Source organism: Mytilus californianus, unplaced genomic scaffold, assembly GCF_021869535.1.
Source record: "Mytilus californianus isolate M0D057914Y unplaced genomic scaffold, xbMytCali1.0.p SCAF_13, whole genome shotgun sequence".
Classification (NCBI taxonomy): domain Eukaryota; kingdom Metazoa; phylum Mollusca; class Bivalvia; order Mytilida; family Mytilidae; genus Mytilus; species Mytilus californianus.
In genome coordinates, this window is record NW_026262615.1 from 38666654 (window position 1) to 38688161 (window position 21508).

Sequence of the window (21508 nt, forward strand, 5' to 3'; positions counted from 1 at the left end):
ATGTTTGAACAATTTTACTTAGCCATAGTATTTCGACCCCCCTGACATAGTATATTGAACCCCCTACTATGCACCTCCAATTTCAATTATTATAGCTATTTTAACTCCTTTACATAGTAATAATACTCCAATCAGTAATTGGTATGTATTTAACATGCCTATAAAGATGTTTGGAAAATTTTACTTAACCATAGTATTTCGACCCTCCTGCCATGGTATATTGAATCCCCTACTATACACCTCTAATTTCAAATATTATAGCTAATTTAACCCCTCTTTATAGTAATAATACTCCAATCAGTAATTGGTATGTATTAAACATGACTATAAAGATGTTTGGAAAATTTTACTTAACCATAGTATTTCGACCCCCCTGCCATGGTATATTGAACCCCTTACTATACACCTCCAATTAAAAAAAAAAGCCAACATATTGTACATTTGAAAATCTGCAATGCTTTTGATTAAAACAGGAGGGTTCAATTTTCCATGGTGGGGTTCAAAATACCATATGGGAAAAATGACCCCGGGGATCAAAATACTATGCGGTATTATGACCCCGGAGTCAATTTTCCATATGGTATTTTGACCCCGGGTTCACTTTTCAGGGGGTTCAAAATACCTTTTGACACCGGCTATATGCAGGTTTTTAAATGGTTTTTTGGAAGTTTTTTATCCAGTATTTGGACTGAGCTTTTTATAGTCCTTTTAATGTTAATACTAAAGGAGAGAAGGTCACGTTTTTCATTTAATGAAATATCCCCCTTCGTGAATGATGATATTGCATTCATTAGTTAGACGATAGCAAAATGTGGATGATGACCTGCTTACCCATCCTTTTTTTGCTTTTTGCAATGGCATTGTCACTTTGTTTTTCGACTATCCTTTTGATATCTTTTACCTCTATTATACACTCAAAATAATGATGTTACTATATGAAAACAACAGTAAGTGACTTTGTTGGCTGTAACATCTACACCTTTGTCGTGAAAAAGAAAACATGTACTATTAAATTTATACCCGCATTTATTGAGAAAAAAATCACATATATCAATTATTCAAATACAAGTTGAAAATATCAATGAATATTCCCACAAAATATCACCAAACAAATGTAACATGTAGCTCATGTATATCCCACAAAATATCATCAAACGATATAACAAAACGTTTATTCTCACACACTTTTACAAATTTAATGTCATACATATTATTAATAAACAGATGCAATGCTATAATAGGTAGTCCAATAAAACTCATCTAACCTAATAATTGAATTCAAGATTACAACATACAAGTAAGACTAAGTAAGTTTGCATTCGAGAGAAAGTAAACCACACAGATTGTATCTAAGATATCGAAAGTTAAAATTTCAAACGAAAGCAAAGAATGACTTTTCCCACAATGATGATGATAAAATTCAAACCATGTTAGAATTGTCCCTCAGTTTTATATAAGAATGTAATCGATCCACTTTGTTTTTATTTTTTCCAATCAAACTTGTCCCTTCTTTTTTGGTTCATGGCTTTCAATTTACGCAGTTTTTTTCCTGGAAGAAAAAGAATAAATAAATGACCAGCCGCACACTGTCTTACATTTGTGATATTTCGACTGAGTGTGGATTAACATGGTGGGTGATATATCAATGTCGTAATAAATTCAAAATTGGAAAATAATATTAACTGTATTGACACAACAATAAAATGATGACAAAAAGATATGTCTCGCCTGTAGGCATAAAAGTCAGAAAAAGACAATCTGATGGACAACATTGCTTATTATTTCAAAGTCATTTGTCCATGATCTTGTGGGCAGGGCCTATAAATTATCACTAACTGAGATGTACAGACAGTAATGTAACTATATAGACAATATTATTGTCTATTATAAGCAGTTCTTATCAATCGAACTTCAGCAGAAAACTTAACATTGAAAATTCATAATTAATTCAAAGTCGCTGAACCATGACCTAAGGGCCAGGACCTCAAAATAGTCGTCAAACTGATATGTAATGATAGTAATGCAACCTTATATTAAATATAATTGACCTATCACAAGTAGATCCTATCAAACGATGTTAAGTAGAAAAGTTAACATTGAAAATTGTTAGTTCATTCAAAGTCACAGAACCATGACCTAGGGCAGGGCCTCAAAATGGCCGTCAAACTGATATGTACTGATAGTAATGCAAGTTTGTATTAAATATCAATGATCTATCACAAGTAGTTCCTTTCAAACTAACTTAGGCAGAAAACTTAAGAATTGTTGACGCCATCGTTGCCGTCGCCGGAAACGCAATCCCTATATTTCGCTTTCCGCGACTTTTATCACAGGCGAGACAAAAATTGTATGTACTGGCTACGGTTAGCCGCGAAAAGTAACAATAATAATAAGTAATAAAAAAAAATTATTATTTTTACTTCTGAGACTAATTCCTGAAATTTATTTCTGGAGAGGAATCCAATTTCATACGGAATCTGCAAGTAACAATAAAATATTTTTTTATTGTTACCGGCAGTTATAGTTACTCACAAAATTTTACATTTGCAAATTATATTTTTTTTTGTGTAGCATCTGGATACTGTATACTGTCTACGTGTCATTGCCCCGTATTCTTTGGTTAACATATTTGAAAAAAAAATGAATAGAAATTATTTAATGAACACAGCAACATTTATACATTTATACATAATAAGAAGTATTATAGCTATCTATTTTGGTGGCACTTCTGGCACATCCAGTATATAGCCTTAGTTGACACTTTGAGGCCAACACATTTTAGGTGGTACCCTGATACCTGTTGCAAACAATAGATTCATATAAATGGAAGTGAATACCACACACTAAGCAATTCCAAGATTGAGATTAATGTTGTCGTCGAGCAATTTCGTAGGAAATTTCTCAAATGAAAGAAATTGTTCCTCTGGGGTTATGATCAGAACTTCTTCTATATAATTGAACAGAATTTGCATCTTGGAATTGTTGAAGTTTATCATTAAAATGTTTAAAAGATTTCTTTTAACTTTTCACTAACCACAAATTGGACATTTTGCTCATTCGAGTAACGAATAGTGAACAGCTTTAATCGACCACCCTATGGCAATAATAAACGTCATATTGGTCAATTTATTTGGAAGTTTAATCATTTTAATGTTACATCATAATTTAATTGTTTAAATTTATTTCATAGATTGCTCGCAAATCAAACATTTTTTTTTAGACCAGTGCCTACCTGAATATATTTTGCGGGTAATAATTACTGCAGAGAACAATAACAAATTATATTATTGTTACTTGCAATTTACGTATGGAATAGGGTCCCACTTGGAAAAACATCTCGGCAAGCAGTCTCAGAAGTAACAATAATTATTTCTTATTGTTACTTTTTGCGGGTAACCGTAGCCAGTGCTAACATTGTATTAATGTCGACCATAACTTCTGGTTGTCTTAATGAATGAAAAGATTATGGGGGAAATTTACCTGATTTATTGTCCAAATTGTCTACTGATTTGTTGTTAGATCCTTTGTTTGAGTGACGGCATGATTCTGTAAAAAGATATGAACAATATACAACCTCATTGACTCAAGGTTTCGCTTAATACAGTGAGACTTTTAAAGACCCACCTTGACTATCAGTAATTGTTTTATAAATAAAGGCAATAGTAGTATACCGCTCTTCAATAGTCATCAATCTACTTAACTGAAACAAATCCGAGTCACAAACCAAAACTGAGGGAAACACATCAACTATAAGAGGAAACAACACGGAACAACAGAAACACTGGACTGCTACAAATAAGTGATTTTTGAGGAGCAAATTAGAAATTATGTGATTTTGTAGTTTTGCCAGAAGTTTAAACACACAGGTTGAGATTATATCTAATTATTAGAAAAAATGAATAAAAAATTCTTTTAGGTAGCAATGTTTATGCCTTCTATGCAATCATTCTTCTGTATATTCTAAAATTGTTGAAAATAATGCTACAATGGATGCTTTACATAATGATCTTATACTTTCCAAACAGATTTTTCCCAGGAGTGGGCGTATTTTTCTGTAAAATTCAAGGTTTCAGTTTTGAGATAATGTAATAAAATTTTACTGTTCGCTATAAAAAATAAACTGTTCGGGAGTGTTTAAAATACTGTGTGTGTGTGTTTGTGTGTGTGTGTGTGTGTGTGTGTGTGTGAGAGGGGGGGGGGGCATTTAAGAAAACAGAGGTATGATACGAGTGATTTTCATGTTATTATCCCATTTTCAGTACAGGGTCATCATCTGACATGACAGGTCATCTTATCAACACAGATGTTGTTTTTGATAACTTTAACATCATAATTAATTCCAGGATCATTAATATTGTATATGTAAAGCTACTTAGCCTAGTGATTTATATGTACTATTTAAATAGGAGATTGTTAAAGAAAGACTACTTTTACTTGCAGCATTTCTGGAGGAAATGTTACTTGAATAAGTGATTTTTAAGAAATATTATTGCCCTGACTGTTTATTGTTTTTGAAATGTTGAAATTTTTGGAAACGCTAAGGTTTTTTGATTGACTTATCCATATATGGCGAAAAAGCCTTACATCTTCGATGATTTTTTTCATTCTGATTTCACAGAATATAATGATAGATTTAACAGGTTTTAATAAGTTCTGAAAAAAGTGTTCCGCTCTGGTTAACAATTAAATTCTAAGGTAATAAATTTAATCTGATGTATTTAAAGAATTTACCTGGACATTTTCCTAAGTTGCAAAGTGAAGTTTCAGTTCTGGAACCAACACATTTCAGTCCATCGTCAGACGGTGGGGGATTGTCACATGTTCTGGTTTTCATTATGACACCATCTCCACAAGTAACAGAACATGAGGAGTTGAACCAAAGGCTCCATCCTCCGTTTAAAAAAATGAAAACAACACGTTATCAATTTATACTATTGCAAAAATATTGAACAATTATATACTATAAGCTGTCAGTTTAGTTCAATTTTGTTATCATAAATCAAAAGCCTCAATTTTACATAAATTATTCCCACAAAACCATCGTTCGACCTCATTTAAATACTCATGCATGCATCATACTCATAATTTTACCTTTAACTTGTTTAGGAATTATTTAGTGCATGCCGAATTAATGAATGATATTCGTCTTAAACTTTCTTCCCTTGTTTAACCTTTTCTTTTCTAGCAATCAAAGTCTGACTGCAGTCACTCCACAGGAAGTTTTGTAAGTTGGAAATAGGTAATTGCATGGTATAAATCAAAAACGACTATTAGAGCCAATTTGGATAACTTGAATTTACAGGAATTGACCTTTTTATTATGATCAACAGTAGTTATCCAATTTTCATGAATTTCATGTAGTGTAAATGAAACCTTATAGGTAAAAAAAACTAATCCTTTCCTATATATCAAACATGTAAGCTATACTATTTAGAAAAAACAAACTGTGTATTCAGTTGTTTAAGATTGTGTCTGCTAAATAATGTAAGTCAAAAGTTACTTAATTTGGTCAATTAAAATTGTCGGTAAAAAGAATGAGGCTCTAGTTAAAACTCCAACTTAGTGTCTTACTGTTTTTCTCATCATCACAAGTGTGACTTAATAAAAAAAAAACTAAAACAAATTTAGCAAGCAAATTTTACAAAATTAATGACATACAGATATGGAATAAAAAATGGACATGAGGTATGTATCGAGAATGTTAAATGTTCAGGCACTTTCACAACAAATCGGAAAAAAAGAAATAGAAGCATGTCTAAGATATTTTTTTTTTTTTTCAGATAGTTGCTACAGAGGTCAAATTAGGAATGGATAGATTGCATATACATAAAATATGAGAAAATTTCATCATTTATTAAGAAATATGTTTAACTGCTTACCTGGAATTATGCAGCCTGTCATGTTAAAATTGTGAATATCTATGGTGGTATTTAAACCAATACATGTTCCTTCGTAAACCAGGTTTGTTTGATTTGATGCCCATTCTTTAAAATCAATCATGAGGCAGCATATGAATTGGTTTCTCTCTATATTCCTTAAAAATTCAATATAAGGTTAATTTCTATGTCATGTACAGATCCATGTGACTTCTGCTTTTTCACTTTATTGCGAAACAATATAAAATCTCGAAGGAAAGAAATATATATATGATACGGCAACAACATGGAATTATAGAAACAACGACAAAGTACCTGTTGTTTCTACAGATATTTGCAGAAGAAGATATAAATCATCAAATCAAAATAGATAGAGCTTTAAAATAAACATTAAGTAAGGCATCTTATTACGCAAGAGGAACAACTGTCCTACAAAACAGATGCTTACAACACAAATTATTATAATTATAATTCTGTTTTCGAGAACAGACCTTCTGGTAAACCTATTAAGAAGTTACCCTGCAAAGTTCTATAAGAAAATCAATAATCATGAATGAAAACCTGAATTAGGACACTGATGCTAAAATTACCAAAAATTCCAAATGTCGTTCTCCGTGCATTCAAAAGATAAATATATTTTTCTTAGAACTGATATTGCTTTGAACAGCAATATTTAATTATTGAACGACATTAAAAATTTAATAAAGAAGTACCAATGAATTGTGCGTAAACAATAAAATGATGGTAAACCTGCTGAGTTGTTTGCACACAAGAATATTTTGAAGAACATCAGTTACATATGTGCATGATTAGATATGCAATTCAATCTATCATATGATAAGGTAAACATGCTAAAGTCTTAGATAAACTTAAGACACTAATACTCAAATTATTAAAGGTTTCAAAAAAGTATTACAAAAATACTGAACTACAAGGCAAATTCAAAAAGGGGAAGTCCATAAAAACAGACAAAATCAAACGCTATCCAACAATGGAATAAGTGAAAAACAACTGCCATTTTCCTTACTTGGAAGACAATCATGTATCATGATTGAGTAAGAATATTTTCAATCAAGACAATTGTTCTTGAATTACGTAAGATTTCAAAGGCTTACCTTTAAATATAGAATGAGATTAGGAGTAAAATGAGTATGTACATAGGTATAGATATAATTAATATTGAAATCAAATGTCACATGCGTTGTTTGAAATCACTACTTCAGTGTTAATAGGCTTGTGATACAGTAGTTAAACTACATAGACTACCCGGCCTCCCTCAAATGTATAGAAGAACATCAACTATATATGATCGTTATAGGAATATGATAAGATAAAGGCTAAGATGGTAATCAATCACACTTACAATAGTCGAAGCTTTGTGTTTGATGATGACAGACCAACTGGTAAACTTACTTTTATGTAAGAACGTGTTTAATCAAGACAATAATACTTAAATTACCAAAAGGAACTCTAGGAGAAATTTTGAAATATTGAATACCATTAAACGTTAAATAAGCATGTAAGAAAGATATGTTTATAGACAATAAAATGGCGATAAACCTTCTGAGCTATTGGCACAGAAGAATATTGAAGAACACACGGTACATATGAACGAGGTTAAAAATTCATCAATATTAGATAAGTTTAAGTCTGATATGAATATAAATTACACTTACAAATAATGAAGATTTGTGTTAGAAAACAGACCTTCTGGTAAAGTTACTAACTTGTTATCCCGTAAATACCTGGAAGGAAATCAAATATCTTGATTTTGTAAGAACATGTTAAATTAAAACACCGATACAGAACTAACCAGAGATTACCAAATTCGATCTCCGTGTATTCAAAAGATAAAATATATTTTTATTTAAACTGACATTGTTGATGCATTTTTATCAGCTTTAACTACAACCTTTAAATAACGAGTGACATTTAAAGTATGCACTAAGGAAGTTTGCGAACAAAATGAAATGAAGGTAGATCTTCTGAGTTACAGAGTTACTTCTGTCGTCACACGAGTATATTCAGGAACATCAGTTATATATGTACGTGTTTATATAAACAACACAATCTTTAATAAAATAAAGTCTGTGATAAACATTATTCACAATTACAATTCTTGTAACTTAGTGTTTGATGATAACAGACTATCTGGTAAACTTTCCTTGTAGTCTTTGGCTATAATTTTGGATTAAAATCAAGCATCTTAATTATGTAAGAACATATTCAATCAAGACAATTATATTCAAATTACCAAAAGGAGTTGTAAGATTAGTTTTGAAATATTGAATAACATTAAAAGTTAAATAAGAATATAAAAAGGAAGTGTTCATAGACAATAGAATGAAGATAAACCTGCTGAGCTATTGGCACTCATGTATATCAAAACCACAGGGTACATATGAACAATGCTGATAAGTCCACACAATAATAAATCATTTTAAGTCTGATATAAATATCAATTGCACTTACAAATATTGAAGCATTAATGTTAATAGACCTTCTGGTCAACTTTCTAAATTGTTATTCAGTAACTATCTAACAGAAAATCAATGATCATGAACATACTTAATAAACCTACTGATATTCAAATTGCAAAACATTTCAAAGGTTTATATTCAGTTATTTAATGGATCAAATATATTTGTCATCCACCTGATATTGTTGATGTAATTTTAATTGCTTAAACAAATTCAACATTTAGTATTGACATAACTAAAATAGAATGATGACAAAACTGCCGAGTTCTCGGCACATAAGAATATTGAAGAACATCAGATATGTGAGTACATGATTAAATATATAATATCATCTAAATTAAATAAAGTCAAAGATGACCATAGTTCATACTTACAATGTATTCAGATTCGAGTTCGACGAAAACAGATCTTTTGGTAAACTTACTAAGTTGTTGGAATGTATATATCTGGAAGAAAATCAATCATCATGATTATGTTAAAACATGTGACATGAAAACACTGAAGCTGAACTTACCAAAGATTTCCAAATTCGATCTCCTTGTATTCAATAGATAAAATATATTTTTATTTGAACTGGTATTGTTAATGCATTTTTTTAAGCTTTTAACTTCAACCTATAAATTTTGACCGACATTTAAAGTAAGATTAGTATGCAAAAAGGAAGTTTGCGAACAAATTGAAATGATGGTAGACCTTCTGAGTTGTTGATACACAAGCATATTGAGGAACATCAATTATATATGTACGTCATTATATAAACAAATCAATCTTTAATATACAAAAGCCTGTAACAAGCATTAATCACAATTACAATTCTTGTAACTTAGTATAATATTTTAATAATAAGTGTAAGTCTGACATATTGAAGATTGGTGTTCAACATGTTCAATGTTAACTGACCTTCTGGTAAACTTTCTATCTTGTTATTCATTAAATAACTAATAGAAAATCAATGATCATGAACATACTTAATTTATTTTATATATTCAAATTACCGTACATTTTAAAGGTTCATCTTAAGTTATTCAATCGATCGAATATATTTGTCGTCCACCTGATATGATAGATATAATTTTTATTGCTTTAAAATTCAACATAAAATATTAAACCAAATTAAAAAAGAATGATGGCAAACCTGCTGAGTTCTCGACACACAAGTATTTTGAAGAAAATCAGATATGTGTACGTGATTAAATATACAATATAATATATAATACAAAAATGTCTAAGATAAGCATAATTCATATTTACAATGTTTTAATTTTTGTGTTGTTAGAAAACATATGAACGAGGTTAAAAATTCTACACAATATTAAATAAGTTTAAGTCTGATATAAATATCAATTCCACTTAAAATTCTATAAGATGCAGGTTGAACAAAAACAAATCTTCTTGTAAAGTTACTAACTTGTTATGCCTTAAAAATCTAGAAGAAAATCAAATATCTTGATTGTGTAAGAACGTGTTAAATCAAAACACTGATACTGAACTTACCAAAGATTACCAATTTGATCTCCTTGTATTCAATAAGTTTATAATGGTGATAAACCTGCTGAGCTTTTGGCACACAAGTATATTAAAACCGCTTTATATAGGAACATGATTAACAATAATCCAATATAATCTTTTAATAAGTTTAAGTCTGACATTTTGAAGATTTGTGTTCAACATGATCAATGTTAACTGACATTTTGTGAAATTTTTTAACTTGTTATTCAGCAAATATTTAATAGAAAATCAATGATCATGAACATAGTTACTTAATTAACCTACTTATCCTCAAATTACCAAACAGTTCAAAGGTTGAACTTTAGTTATTCAATGGATCAAATGTAATTGTCATCAACCTGATATTGTTGATGTAATTTTCATTGCTTTAAAATTCAACATTATTTAACGAAATAAAAATAGAATGATGACAAAACTACTGCGTTCTCGGCACACAAGTATATGTAAGAACGGCAGATGTGTGTGTACGTGATTAGATATACAATTTAAATAATATTATTTGTAAGAAAAAGTCTGCGATGAGCATAAATCATACTTACAATTTTTCAAGTTTTGTGTTGCTAGAAAACAGACCTTCTGGTAAAGTTACTAACTTGTTATTTCCTAAATGTCTGGAAGACAATCAATTATCATGATTATGTAAGAATATGTTCAATTAAAACACCGAAACCGAACTTACCAGTGATTACCAAATTCGATCTACGTGTATTCAAAAGATAAAATAGATTTTTGTTTTTTAAACTGACATTGTTGATGCATTTTTATAAGCTTCAACTGCAACCTTAAAATAATGAGTGGCATTTAAAGTAACATTAGGTATGCACAAAGGAAGTTTGCTAACAAAATGAAATGAAGGTAGACCTTCTGAGTTGTCGACAGACATGTATATTGAGGAATATCAGTTATATAAGTACGTGATTATATAAACAACACAATCTTAAATAGATAAAGTCTGTGATAAACATTATTCACAATTACAATTCTTGTAACTTGGTGTTTGATGATAACAGACTATCTGGTAAACTTTCCTTGTTGTCTTTGGTTACAATTTTGAATTATAATCAAGCATCTTAATTATGTAAGAACATATTCAATCAATACAATTATATTCAAATTACCAAAAGGAATTCTAAGATTAATTTTGAAATATTGAATAACATTAAAAGTTAAATTAGCATATAGAAAGGAAGTGTTCATAGATAATAGAATGGGGATAAACCTGCTGAGCTATTGGAACACATGTATATCAAAAATACCGGGTACATATGAACAAGGCTGAAAATTCCACACAATAATAAATAATTTTAAGTCTGATATAAATATCAATTGCACTTACAAATATTGAAGATTTGCATTAATGTTAATAGACCTTCTGGTCAACGTTCTAAATTGTTATTCAGTAAATATCTAACAGAAAATCAATGATCATGAACATACTTAATAAACCTACTGATATTCAAATTACCAAACATTTCAAAGGTCTATATTCAGTTATTAAATGGATCAAATATATTTGTCATCCACCTGATATTGTTGATTTTATTTTAATTGCTTACAATTTAAACATTAAGTATTGACAAAATTAAAATAGAATGATGAAAAAACCGCTGAGTTCTCGGCACATAAGTATTTTGAAGAACATAAGATATGTATGTACATGATTAAATAAATAACATCATTTAAAATAAAATGAAGTCTGAGATGAACATAATTTATACTTACAATGTATTAAGATTCGTGTTCGACAAAAACAGATCTTTTGGTAAAATTTCTAACATGTTATTTTCTAAATCTCTGGAAGAAAATCAATTATCATAATTATGTAAGAACATGTTACATTAAAGCACTGATACTGAACTTACCAGATATTACCAATTTGATCTCCTTGTATTCAATAAGTGTATAATGGTGATAAACCTGCTGAGCTATTGGCCCACAAGAATATTAAAACCCCTTCATATAGGAACATAATACAAAATAATCCAATATAATATTTTAATAATATGTGTATGTCTGACATATTGAAGATTGGTGTTCAACATGTTCAATGTTAAATGACCTTCTGGTAAACTTTCTAACTTTTTATTCATTAAATAACTAATAGAAAATCAATGATCATGAACATACTTAATTTATTTTATATATTCAAATTACCGTACATTTTAAAGGTTGATCTTAAGTTATTCAGTCGATCAAATATATTTGTCGTTCACCTGATATGATAGATATAATTTTTAATGCTTTAAAATTCAACATAAAATATTGAACCAAATTAAAAAAGAATGATGGCAAAACTGCTGAATTCTCGACACACAAGTATTTTGAAGAAAATCAAATATGTGTACGTTATTAAATATACAATATAATCTATAATACAAAAAAGTCTAAGATGAGCATAATTCATATTTACAATGTTTTAATTTTTGTGTTGTAAGAATGTTAAAAATTCTATACACTATTAAATAAGTTTAAGTCTGATATAAATATCAATTTCACTTAAAATTCTATAAGATTCATGTTGAACAAAAATAAATCTTCTGGAAAAGTTACTAACTTGTTATGCCTTAAAAATCTGGAAGAAAATCAAATATCTTGATTGTGTAAGAACATGTTAAATCAAAACACTGATACTGCACTTACCAAAGATTACCAATTTAATCTCCTTGTATTCAATAAGTTTATTACGGTGATAAACCTGCTGAGCTTTTGGCACACAAGTATATTAAAACCGCTTTATATAGGAACATGATTAACAATAATCCAATATAATCTTTTAATAAGTTTAAGTCTGACATTTTGAAGATTTGTGTTCAACATGATCAATGTTAACTGACCTATTGTGAAATTTTTTAACTTGTTATTCAGCAAATATTTAATAAAAAAACAATGATCATGAATATACCTTATTAACCTACTTATCCTCAAATTACCAAACAGTTCAAAGGTTGAACTTTAGTTATTCAATGGATCAAATGTAATTGTCATCAACCTGATATTGCTGATGTTATTTTCATTGCTTTAGAATTCAACATTATTTAACGAAATTAAAATAGAATGATGACAAAACTACTGAGTTCTCGGCACACAAGTATATGTAAGACCATCAGATGTATGTGTACGTGATTAGATATACAATTTAAATAATATAATGTGTAAGACAAAGTCTGAGATGAGCGTAAATCATACTTACAATGATTCAAGTTTTGTGTTGTTAGAAAACAGACCTTCTGGTAAAGTTACTAACTTGTTCTGCTTTAAATATCTGGAAGGAAATCAAATATCTTGATTTTGTAAGAACATGTTAAATTGAAACACCGAAACCGAACGTACCAGTGATTACCAAATTCGATCTCCGTGTATTCAAAAGATAAAATATATATTTTTTTAAACTGACATTGTTGATGCATTTTTATAAGGTTCTATTGCAACCTTTTGGTAAAGTTACTAACTTGTCATTGTTTAAATTTCTGGAAGACAATCAATTATCATGATTATGTAAGAACATGTTACATTAAAGCACTAATTCTGATCTTACCAAAGATTATTAATCTGATCTCCTTGTATTCAATAAGTTTATAATAGTGATAAACCTGCTGAGCTATTGGCATACAAGTATATTAAAACCGCTTTATATAGGAACATGATTAAAAATCCAATATAATATTTTAATAAGTTTAAGTCTGACATATTGAAGATTTGTGTTCAACGTGTTCAAGGTTAACTGACCTTTTGGAAAACTTTCTTACTTTATAAAGCAAATATTAAATAGAAAGTCAATGATCATGAATATAATTAATTAACCTACTTATTTTCAAATTACCAAACATTTCAATGGTTGAACTTCAGTTATTCAAGGTATGAAATGTAATTGTCATCGACCTGATTTTGTTGATGTATTTTTCATTGCTTTAAAATTCAACATTATTTAACGAAATAAAAATAGAATGATGACAAAACTGCCGAGTTCTCGGCACATAAGAATATTGAAGAACATCAGATATGTGAGTACATGATTAAATATATAATATCATCTAAATTAAATAAAGTCAAAGATGACCATAGTTCATACTTACAATGTATTCAGATTCGAGTTCGACGAAAACAGATCTTTTGGTAAACTTACTAAGTTGTTGGAATGTATATATCTGGAAGAAAATCTATTATCATAATTATGTTAAAACATGTGACATGAAAACACTGAAGCTGAACTTACCAAAGATTTCCAAATTCGATCTCCTTGTATTCAATAGATAAAATATATTTTTATTTAAACTGGTATTGTTAATGCATTTTTTTAAACTTCAACTTATAAATATTGACCGACATTTAAAGTAAGATTAGTATGCAAAAAGGAAGTTTGCGAACAAATTGAAATGATGGTAGACCTTCTGAGTTGTTGATACACAAGCATATTGAGGAACATCAATTATATATGTACGTCATTATATAAACAAATCAATCTTTAATATACAAAAGCCTGTAACAAGCATTAATCACAATTACAATTCGTGTAACTTAGTATAATATTTTAATAATAAGTGTAAGTCTGACATATTGAAGATTGGTGTTCAACATGTTCAATGTTAACTGACCTTCTGGTAAACTTTCTATCTTGTTATTCATTAAATAACTAATAGAAAATCAATGATCATGAACATGCTTAATTTATTTTATATATTCAAATTACCGTACATTTTAAAGGTTCATCTTAAGTTATTCAATCGATCGAATATATTTGTCGTCCACCTAATATGATAGATATAGTTTTTATTGCTTTAAAATTCAACATAAAATATTGAACCAAATTAAAAAAGAATGATGGCAAAACTGCTGAGTTCTCGACACACAAGTATTTTGAAGAAAATCAGATATATGTACGTGATTAAATATACAATATAATATATAATACAAAAATGTCTAAGATAAGCATAATTCATATTTACAATGTTTTAATTTTTGCGTTGTTAGAAAACATATGAACGAGGTTAAAAATTCTACACAATATTAAATAAGTTTAAGTCTGATATAAATATCAATTACACTTAAAATTCTATAAGATTCAGGTTGAACAAAAACAAATCTTCTGGTAAAGTTACTAACTTGTTATGCCTTAAAAATCTGGAAGAAAATCAAATATCTTGATTGTGTAAGAACGTGTTAAATCAAAACACTGATACTGCACTTACCAAAGATTACCAATTCGATCTCCTTGTATTCAATTAGTTTATTACGGTGATAAACCTGCTGAGCTTTTGGCACACAAGTATATTAAAACCGCTTTATATAGGAACATGATTAACAATAATCCAATATAATCTTTTAATAAGTTTAAGTCTGACATTTTGAAGATTTGTGTTCAACATGATCAATGTTAACTGACCTATTGTGAATTTTTTTAACTTGTTATTCAGAAAATATTTAATAGAAAATCAATGATCATGAATATACCTAATTAACCTACTTATCCTCAAATTACCAAACAGTTCAAAGGTTGAACTTTAGTTATTCAATGGATCAAATGTAATTGTCATCAACCTGATATTGTTGATGTATTTTTCATTGCTTCAAATGTCAACATTATTTAACGAAATAAAAATAGAATGATGACAAAACTACTGAGTTCTCGGCACACAATTATATGTAAGAACAGCAGATGTGTGTGTACGTGATTAGATATATAATTTAAATAATATTATATGTAAGAAAAAGTCTGCGATGAGCATAAATCATACTTACAAATTTTCAAGTTTTGTGTTGCTAGAAAACAGACCTTCTGGTAAAGTTACTAACTTGTTATTTCCTAAATGTCTGCAAGACAATCAATTATCATGATTATGTAAGAACATGTTTAATTAAAACACCGAAACCGAACTTACCAATGATTACCAAATTCGATCTCCGTGTATTCAAAAGATAAAATATATTTTTCTTTAAACTGACATTGTTGATGCATTTTTATAAGCTTCAACTGCAACCTTTAAATAATGAGTGACATTTAAAGTAACATTAGGTATGCACAAAGATAGTTTGCTAACAAAATAAAATGAAGGTAGACATGTATATTGAGGAATATCAGTTATATAAGTACGTGATTATATAAACAACACAATCTTTAATAAAATAAATAAAGTCTGTGATAAACATTATTCACAATTACAATTCTTGTAACTTGGTGTTTGATGATAACAGACTATCTGGTAAACTTTCCTTGTTGTCTTTGGCTACAATTTTGGATTAACATCAAGCATCCTAATTATGTAAGAACATATTTAATCAAGACAATTATATTCAAATTACCAAAAGGAATTCTAAGATTAATTTTGAAATATTGAATAACATTAAAAGTTAAATAAGCATATAAAAAGGAAGTGTTCATAGACAATAGAATGGTGATAAACCTGCCGAGCTATTAGCACAAATCTAAATTAATACTAAATTTAAAAAGAATGATAGTAAAACTGTTGAATTCTCGGCACACAAGTATTTTGAAGAAAATCAGATTTGTGTACGTGATTAAATATACAATATAATCTATAATATGATACAGTCTAAGATAAGCATAACTCATACTTACAATGTTTCAAGTTTTGTGTTGTTAGAAAACAGACCTTCTGGTAAAGTTATTAACTTGTTACTGGATAAATATCTGGAAGGAAATCAAAGTCTAAGATGACCATACATCTTACTAACAATTTTTAAGATTGAAATTATCATGATTATCTTCGACAAAAACAGATCTTTTGGTAAACTAATTAAGTTGGTTTCCTCTAAATTTCTGGAAGAAAATCAATCATCTTGGGTATGTAAGAACAAGTTCAATTAAAACACTGATACTGAAATTTCACAAGATTTCCAATTGCAGTTTCTGTGTATTCAATAGATGAAATATATTTTTCGTTAAACTGACATTAATGATGCAATTTTTAAAGCTTTCAATCACAAAAATTACACTACATAAGTTTTACGGTCACCATCACGAATTGGGTGCACGACTAATACGAGGTTTCTGTGCGTTTACTTGTTATCAACATGTTTTCGTAGTTTAAGATCTTTGGATACCATTTCAAAGTTTAATCTTCAGTTATTCAATGGATCAAATGTAATTGTTATCAACCTGATATTGTTGATATGATTTCCATTGCTTTAGAATTCAACATTATTAAACGAAATTAAAATAGAATGATGACAAAACTACTGAGTTTTCGGCACACAAGTATATGTAAGATCAGCAGATGTGTGTGTACGTGATTAGATATACAAGTTACTAACTTGTTCTGCTGGAAAAATCTGGAAGGAAATCAAATATCTTGATTTTGTAAGAACATGTTAAATTAAAACACCGATACCGAACATGTTCCATTAAAGCACTAATTCTGAACTTACCAAAGATTACCAATCTGATCTCCTTGTAGTCAATAAGTTTATAATAGTGACAAACCTCCTGATATAATCTTTTAATAAGTTTAAGTCTGACATATTGAAGATTTTTGTTCAACATGTTCAAGGTTAACTGACCTTTTGGGAAACTTTCTTACTTGTTATAACGCAAATATCAAATAGAGAGTCAATGATCATGAATATACTTAATTAACCTACTGATATTCAAATTATAAAACATTTCAAAGATCTATCTTCAGTTATTCAGTGGATCAAATATGTTTGTCATCTATACTCATAATTTATTAGACAGTAACATCATTTGATTAAACACAATAATAAGATTGATCGACAAATTAATGGACTGGACTACATGTCAACTGTCAAATAAAACAAAAGCCCGTCCAACATTTGAAAAGGGGAATGTTTAAAATATGTCTCATTAAAACTACCATACTTTAATGTTAATTCAAAAATACATAAGATGTTCCGAGGTACCTTGTGTCTCGCGATTGCTGCTGTCAGTCTAAAGTGTAATGATGACATAAAAAGTGATAGCCTAGTCAATTTATCTCTAATATCACTCAACCTGCCATTAATTGGAACACAAGATTTTTTTAAGTGTGAATTATAATATAGACTTGTACTAACAACATATTAAAAATCTACATTATTATATTTTGAGGAAAAGGTTTTTTTTGTTGTGAAATATATGGTTTTTAGAGAAAAAAAAAATACGGAAAACTGGAAGAAATTAAAAAGAGTTATTTATGGTTACATTTGAGAGTTATAGCTTGGTGAAGACAGGACACTTTTTTTTAGTGTATTATGTAGCCCTTTAGTTATCATTAATCGTATTAAAGTAATTTTGAGGTTAAATGTGTGATTTAGAGAAAAAAAAACGCTGAAAACTGAAAATGATGAAAATCTCAGTTGTTAATGGTTAAAATGTGTGAAATGTGATCTTTAAAAAAAAACAAAACATACTATTTTATGCTTATTATGTGAAGTCCAATAGTTATTCATATTAATATTTAGGTAAATTTGGCTGAAATTTATGTTTTTAGAGAGAAAAACCCCGAAAACTGAAAAAAAAAGCTCGGTTATTATTGTTAAAACTGTTGATGTGGCATCTTTATAGAAAATACAACATATTATATATTCTGTTTATATTATGAAGAACTATAGTAATTAGTATTCAAAAATGGTAATTCTTGGGTACAATGTGGTTTTTAGAGAAATATTAAAATAGAAAAAAAAATATTCATGGTTGAGAGTTTTGAAATATGATCTTAATAGAAGATAGACCATATAAGCTTATGTTTATACATGTAATGTCACGGTACTCAAATTGCACTGAGTACCCAAATTGCACCTAATTAGCAGAAATAGTGACGGAAGTCTTACAATTTTTTGTTAAGAGACTAAACAATTGGTATATTTATGATTTGACATTATGCACATCTTTCAACATAGCTAATTTTGTTCAAATATACATAATACGTTCACTTTCACAGTATATTATCAACAGATTAAACATCAACTGGAAAACATTATTCTACGGAAACTTTACCATGGGACATCCACAAAAAGTCAATTTTTAAAAATGAGTCATTTAAATTATGTTACAGGCATCTATTTCTTAAAAAAAATGAATAGTAAGCATGGAATATTGTCAAAATGTTCTAGGTTGCACTTTGTAAATACAGCTGTTTCTCAAACCACGCCTCTTTTGGGGAGATATATAATATTCATAGATATGTTAATTTGTTAATGTACTGGTTCCCATTTATGATCTCTGTGTTTCATCTCATAGAGACATCACTTGGGAATGTAACCCGTATAGAAAAACATGGTAGCGCCTAAATTTTAATTCTTAGGAGGTCCAAATATGAAGGTAAGGGTAGTATAGAATTTTAGTATAAGTTTAAACTCTTAGAAGTTCAGGGCATATAAATGTTGAAAATATGCCGCACAGCCCTATATTTTGACCTTTGAATAAAATAGTAGTGCATATAAACTTTCCGTTCTGGGATATTAATTTTCACGAAACTTCATAGTAAAAGTGTCACAGTTTTAGCTGCAAAGGGAGTTCATATGGGAAATTGCATTGTCTATATTTACAGAATTGCAACCTCTAGATAAAACAAAACACCATTTTTTTGATTTTTACAGAATGATGTGAATTTTAACATTGACGCAATTTAGGTACTTCTCAGAACATAATCATGGATCGTTTGGAGGTTGGTTCAAACCCATTTTTATGATTAAAAATGAATTCAAAACTAAATTGGAGGAACTATATAGTAAATAAGAATACATCCACTAAATAAACACAGAATGGACACTTTTGACTAGATCATATATAAACGTAGGTTAAACAACTGTCAAAATAGGTGCAATCTGGGTACCCTGACATTATATGTATTCATGTAGATATCAATACCAATAGTTATCTAATTTTTGTTTGAAGTATTTGGTTTTGGGAACAAATTACAAAAAAAAATTAAAGTTGCAAATCTTGGTTATTTCTAATTTGAATAGGGTAAAATAGAGAATAGAAAGCAGGAATGTGGCAAAGAGAAAACAACCCGACCAAAAGCAGAACTCAGCCCAATGCCACCACTGGGTCGTCATCGCAGCGAGAAAATATGACATCCGGAGGCGAGCTTAAGCCGGCCCTAAAGAATAATGTATACTAGTTCAGCAAATACTAAACTCGTAAACATTCAAATCAACCAAAATCATAAAAAAACACACAACACTAACAATTGGCTAGAGTGTCCTGACTTGGGACAGACGCAAAAATACGGCAGGGTTAAACATGTTTCGTGAGATCTCAACTCTCCCTCTATACCTCTAACAATGTGGAATAAACAAAACCACAGCAGTACGCACAGTAAAACCAAGATTAAAAGAAGTAGGTTTTGTTGAAGTTTGGACATTTTATCTAATGTTTCTGTGATAAATTTATAGTGATTGTGTAGGCATAATAAACAAATCCTGTTTAATTAGGGTTCAAAAATAACTTTAAATTAGTTGATTTTGTCATATTAATTGCTGAAAGAGTTATTTCTCTAGTGCCTTGCTTCACAATTGAGTGTTGTCCTTTTGTTTTGTATTTTTTCATTAGCTACTTTTACAACATTTGAATTACATAGTGTCAAAGTTAAAAACAGATGACGTGATTGTAGTTTTTTCTTTATCTGTTGCTAATTTTATTAAGCATGCTCTGTCAATATCCACGTTTAATTTCAGAAATTTACGGTTTTTAGATTTGGGAATATATACTATTACACTGAATTAACATGAAATGTAGATCTTATATTGTTTAAAAGCAATTCCAAGCACAGCATTGTCAATACGAATATGAGATTGCCTCAAGATCTTGAATTGAAAAAGTAATGGTACCAAAGTGGTCCACTTTTAGATGTTGAATATGAGATAAACAGGGAAAATATTATCTTACGAAATTCAAAGACAAAAATATGCATTCAGTGGTCAGTTGATTAAATACATCCACGTCATTTTGACTCTGGTTGATAGCTGCCCTGATGAAAAGCATACCACACCTTCTCATTTCTATAGTGTGGTGTTTTTCTGACAAGAAAACAATAGGCAGTTCTGACAGTTTCCTTAGGGAAAAAATGTCAGAGTGGTACAAGGAATTTTTTACAAATTTAATGTTGGATCGAATATTTAAACGAAAAAAAAAGTAAACATCTTCATTAAAGGGCATTAACTCTAATAAGGGGTCATCAGACGATCTCAACAATGTTGATTCATTCGTAGAACTAATCTTGCTGATCATTTTTGCTATATAAAGTTTGCCTCTATCTATTATAATTTTTAAGATAATGGGCAAAAATTTAAAAAGTTATTGACAGTTTGGAAGTAAATGTACAATAAGTAGATCTCATAATTCCAAATGTGTTTGCCCTTGTCAGATTTTCTCTTTTTATAGTGGTTTTCAAGATAATAAACAAAACTTGCATTTTACACCTATGTTTTATTTTCGCCATGTTGGCCATCTTGGTTGACAGACAGCGTCATTGGCAACATTTTATAAACTAGATACCCTAATAATGATTATGGCCAAGTGTGGTTAAGTTTGGATCAGTGAAGAAGAATTTTGTAAAAGCTAACGACGACGGAGGACGGACGAAAATGATGAGAAAACTAAGCAAAAATACAAAATATTCAGAGATAACTTAACATTTCAGTCATGTTGACATATTTGTAGATTTTATCCTACTGATAATTTTC

The 21508-nt window shown here is 29.2% G+C and overlaps 1 protein-coding gene and 1 long non-coding RNA gene across 2 annotated transcripts in view; both read right to left on the reverse strand.

The window, feature by feature from the left end:
* Positions 1-15667, reverse strand: part of LOC127723620 (carboxypeptidase N subunit 2-like) — a 182934-nt gene extending 167267 nt beyond the window's left edge. Inside the window, exons 1-7 of the mRNA XM_052230326.1 lie at positions 15602-15667; positions 13939-14010; positions 13056-13127; positions 11588-11659; positions 10405-10476; positions 8731-8802; positions 7584-7621 (exon numbers count right to left, since the gene is read on the reverse strand). Of these exons, the coding sequence (XP_052086286.1) occupies positions 7584-7621; positions 8731-8802; positions 10405-10476; positions 11588-11643 (238 nt within the window). The 5' untranslated portion in view covers positions 11644-11659; positions 13056-13127; positions 13939-14010; positions 15602-15667. The remainder of the gene's footprint in view (positions 1-7583; positions 7622-8730; positions 8803-10404; positions 10477-11587; positions 11660-13055; positions 13128-13938; positions 14011-15601) is intronic.
* Positions 15668-16442: 775 nt separating this feature from the next.
* Positions 16443-21508, reverse strand: part of LOC127723629 (uncharacterized) — a 52401-nt gene continuing 47335 nt past the window's right edge. Inside the window, exon 4 of the long non-coding RNA XR_007992153.1 lies at positions 16443-16511. This is a non-coding gene — a long non-coding RNA (uncharacterized LOC127723629). The remainder of the gene's footprint in view (positions 16512-21508) is intronic.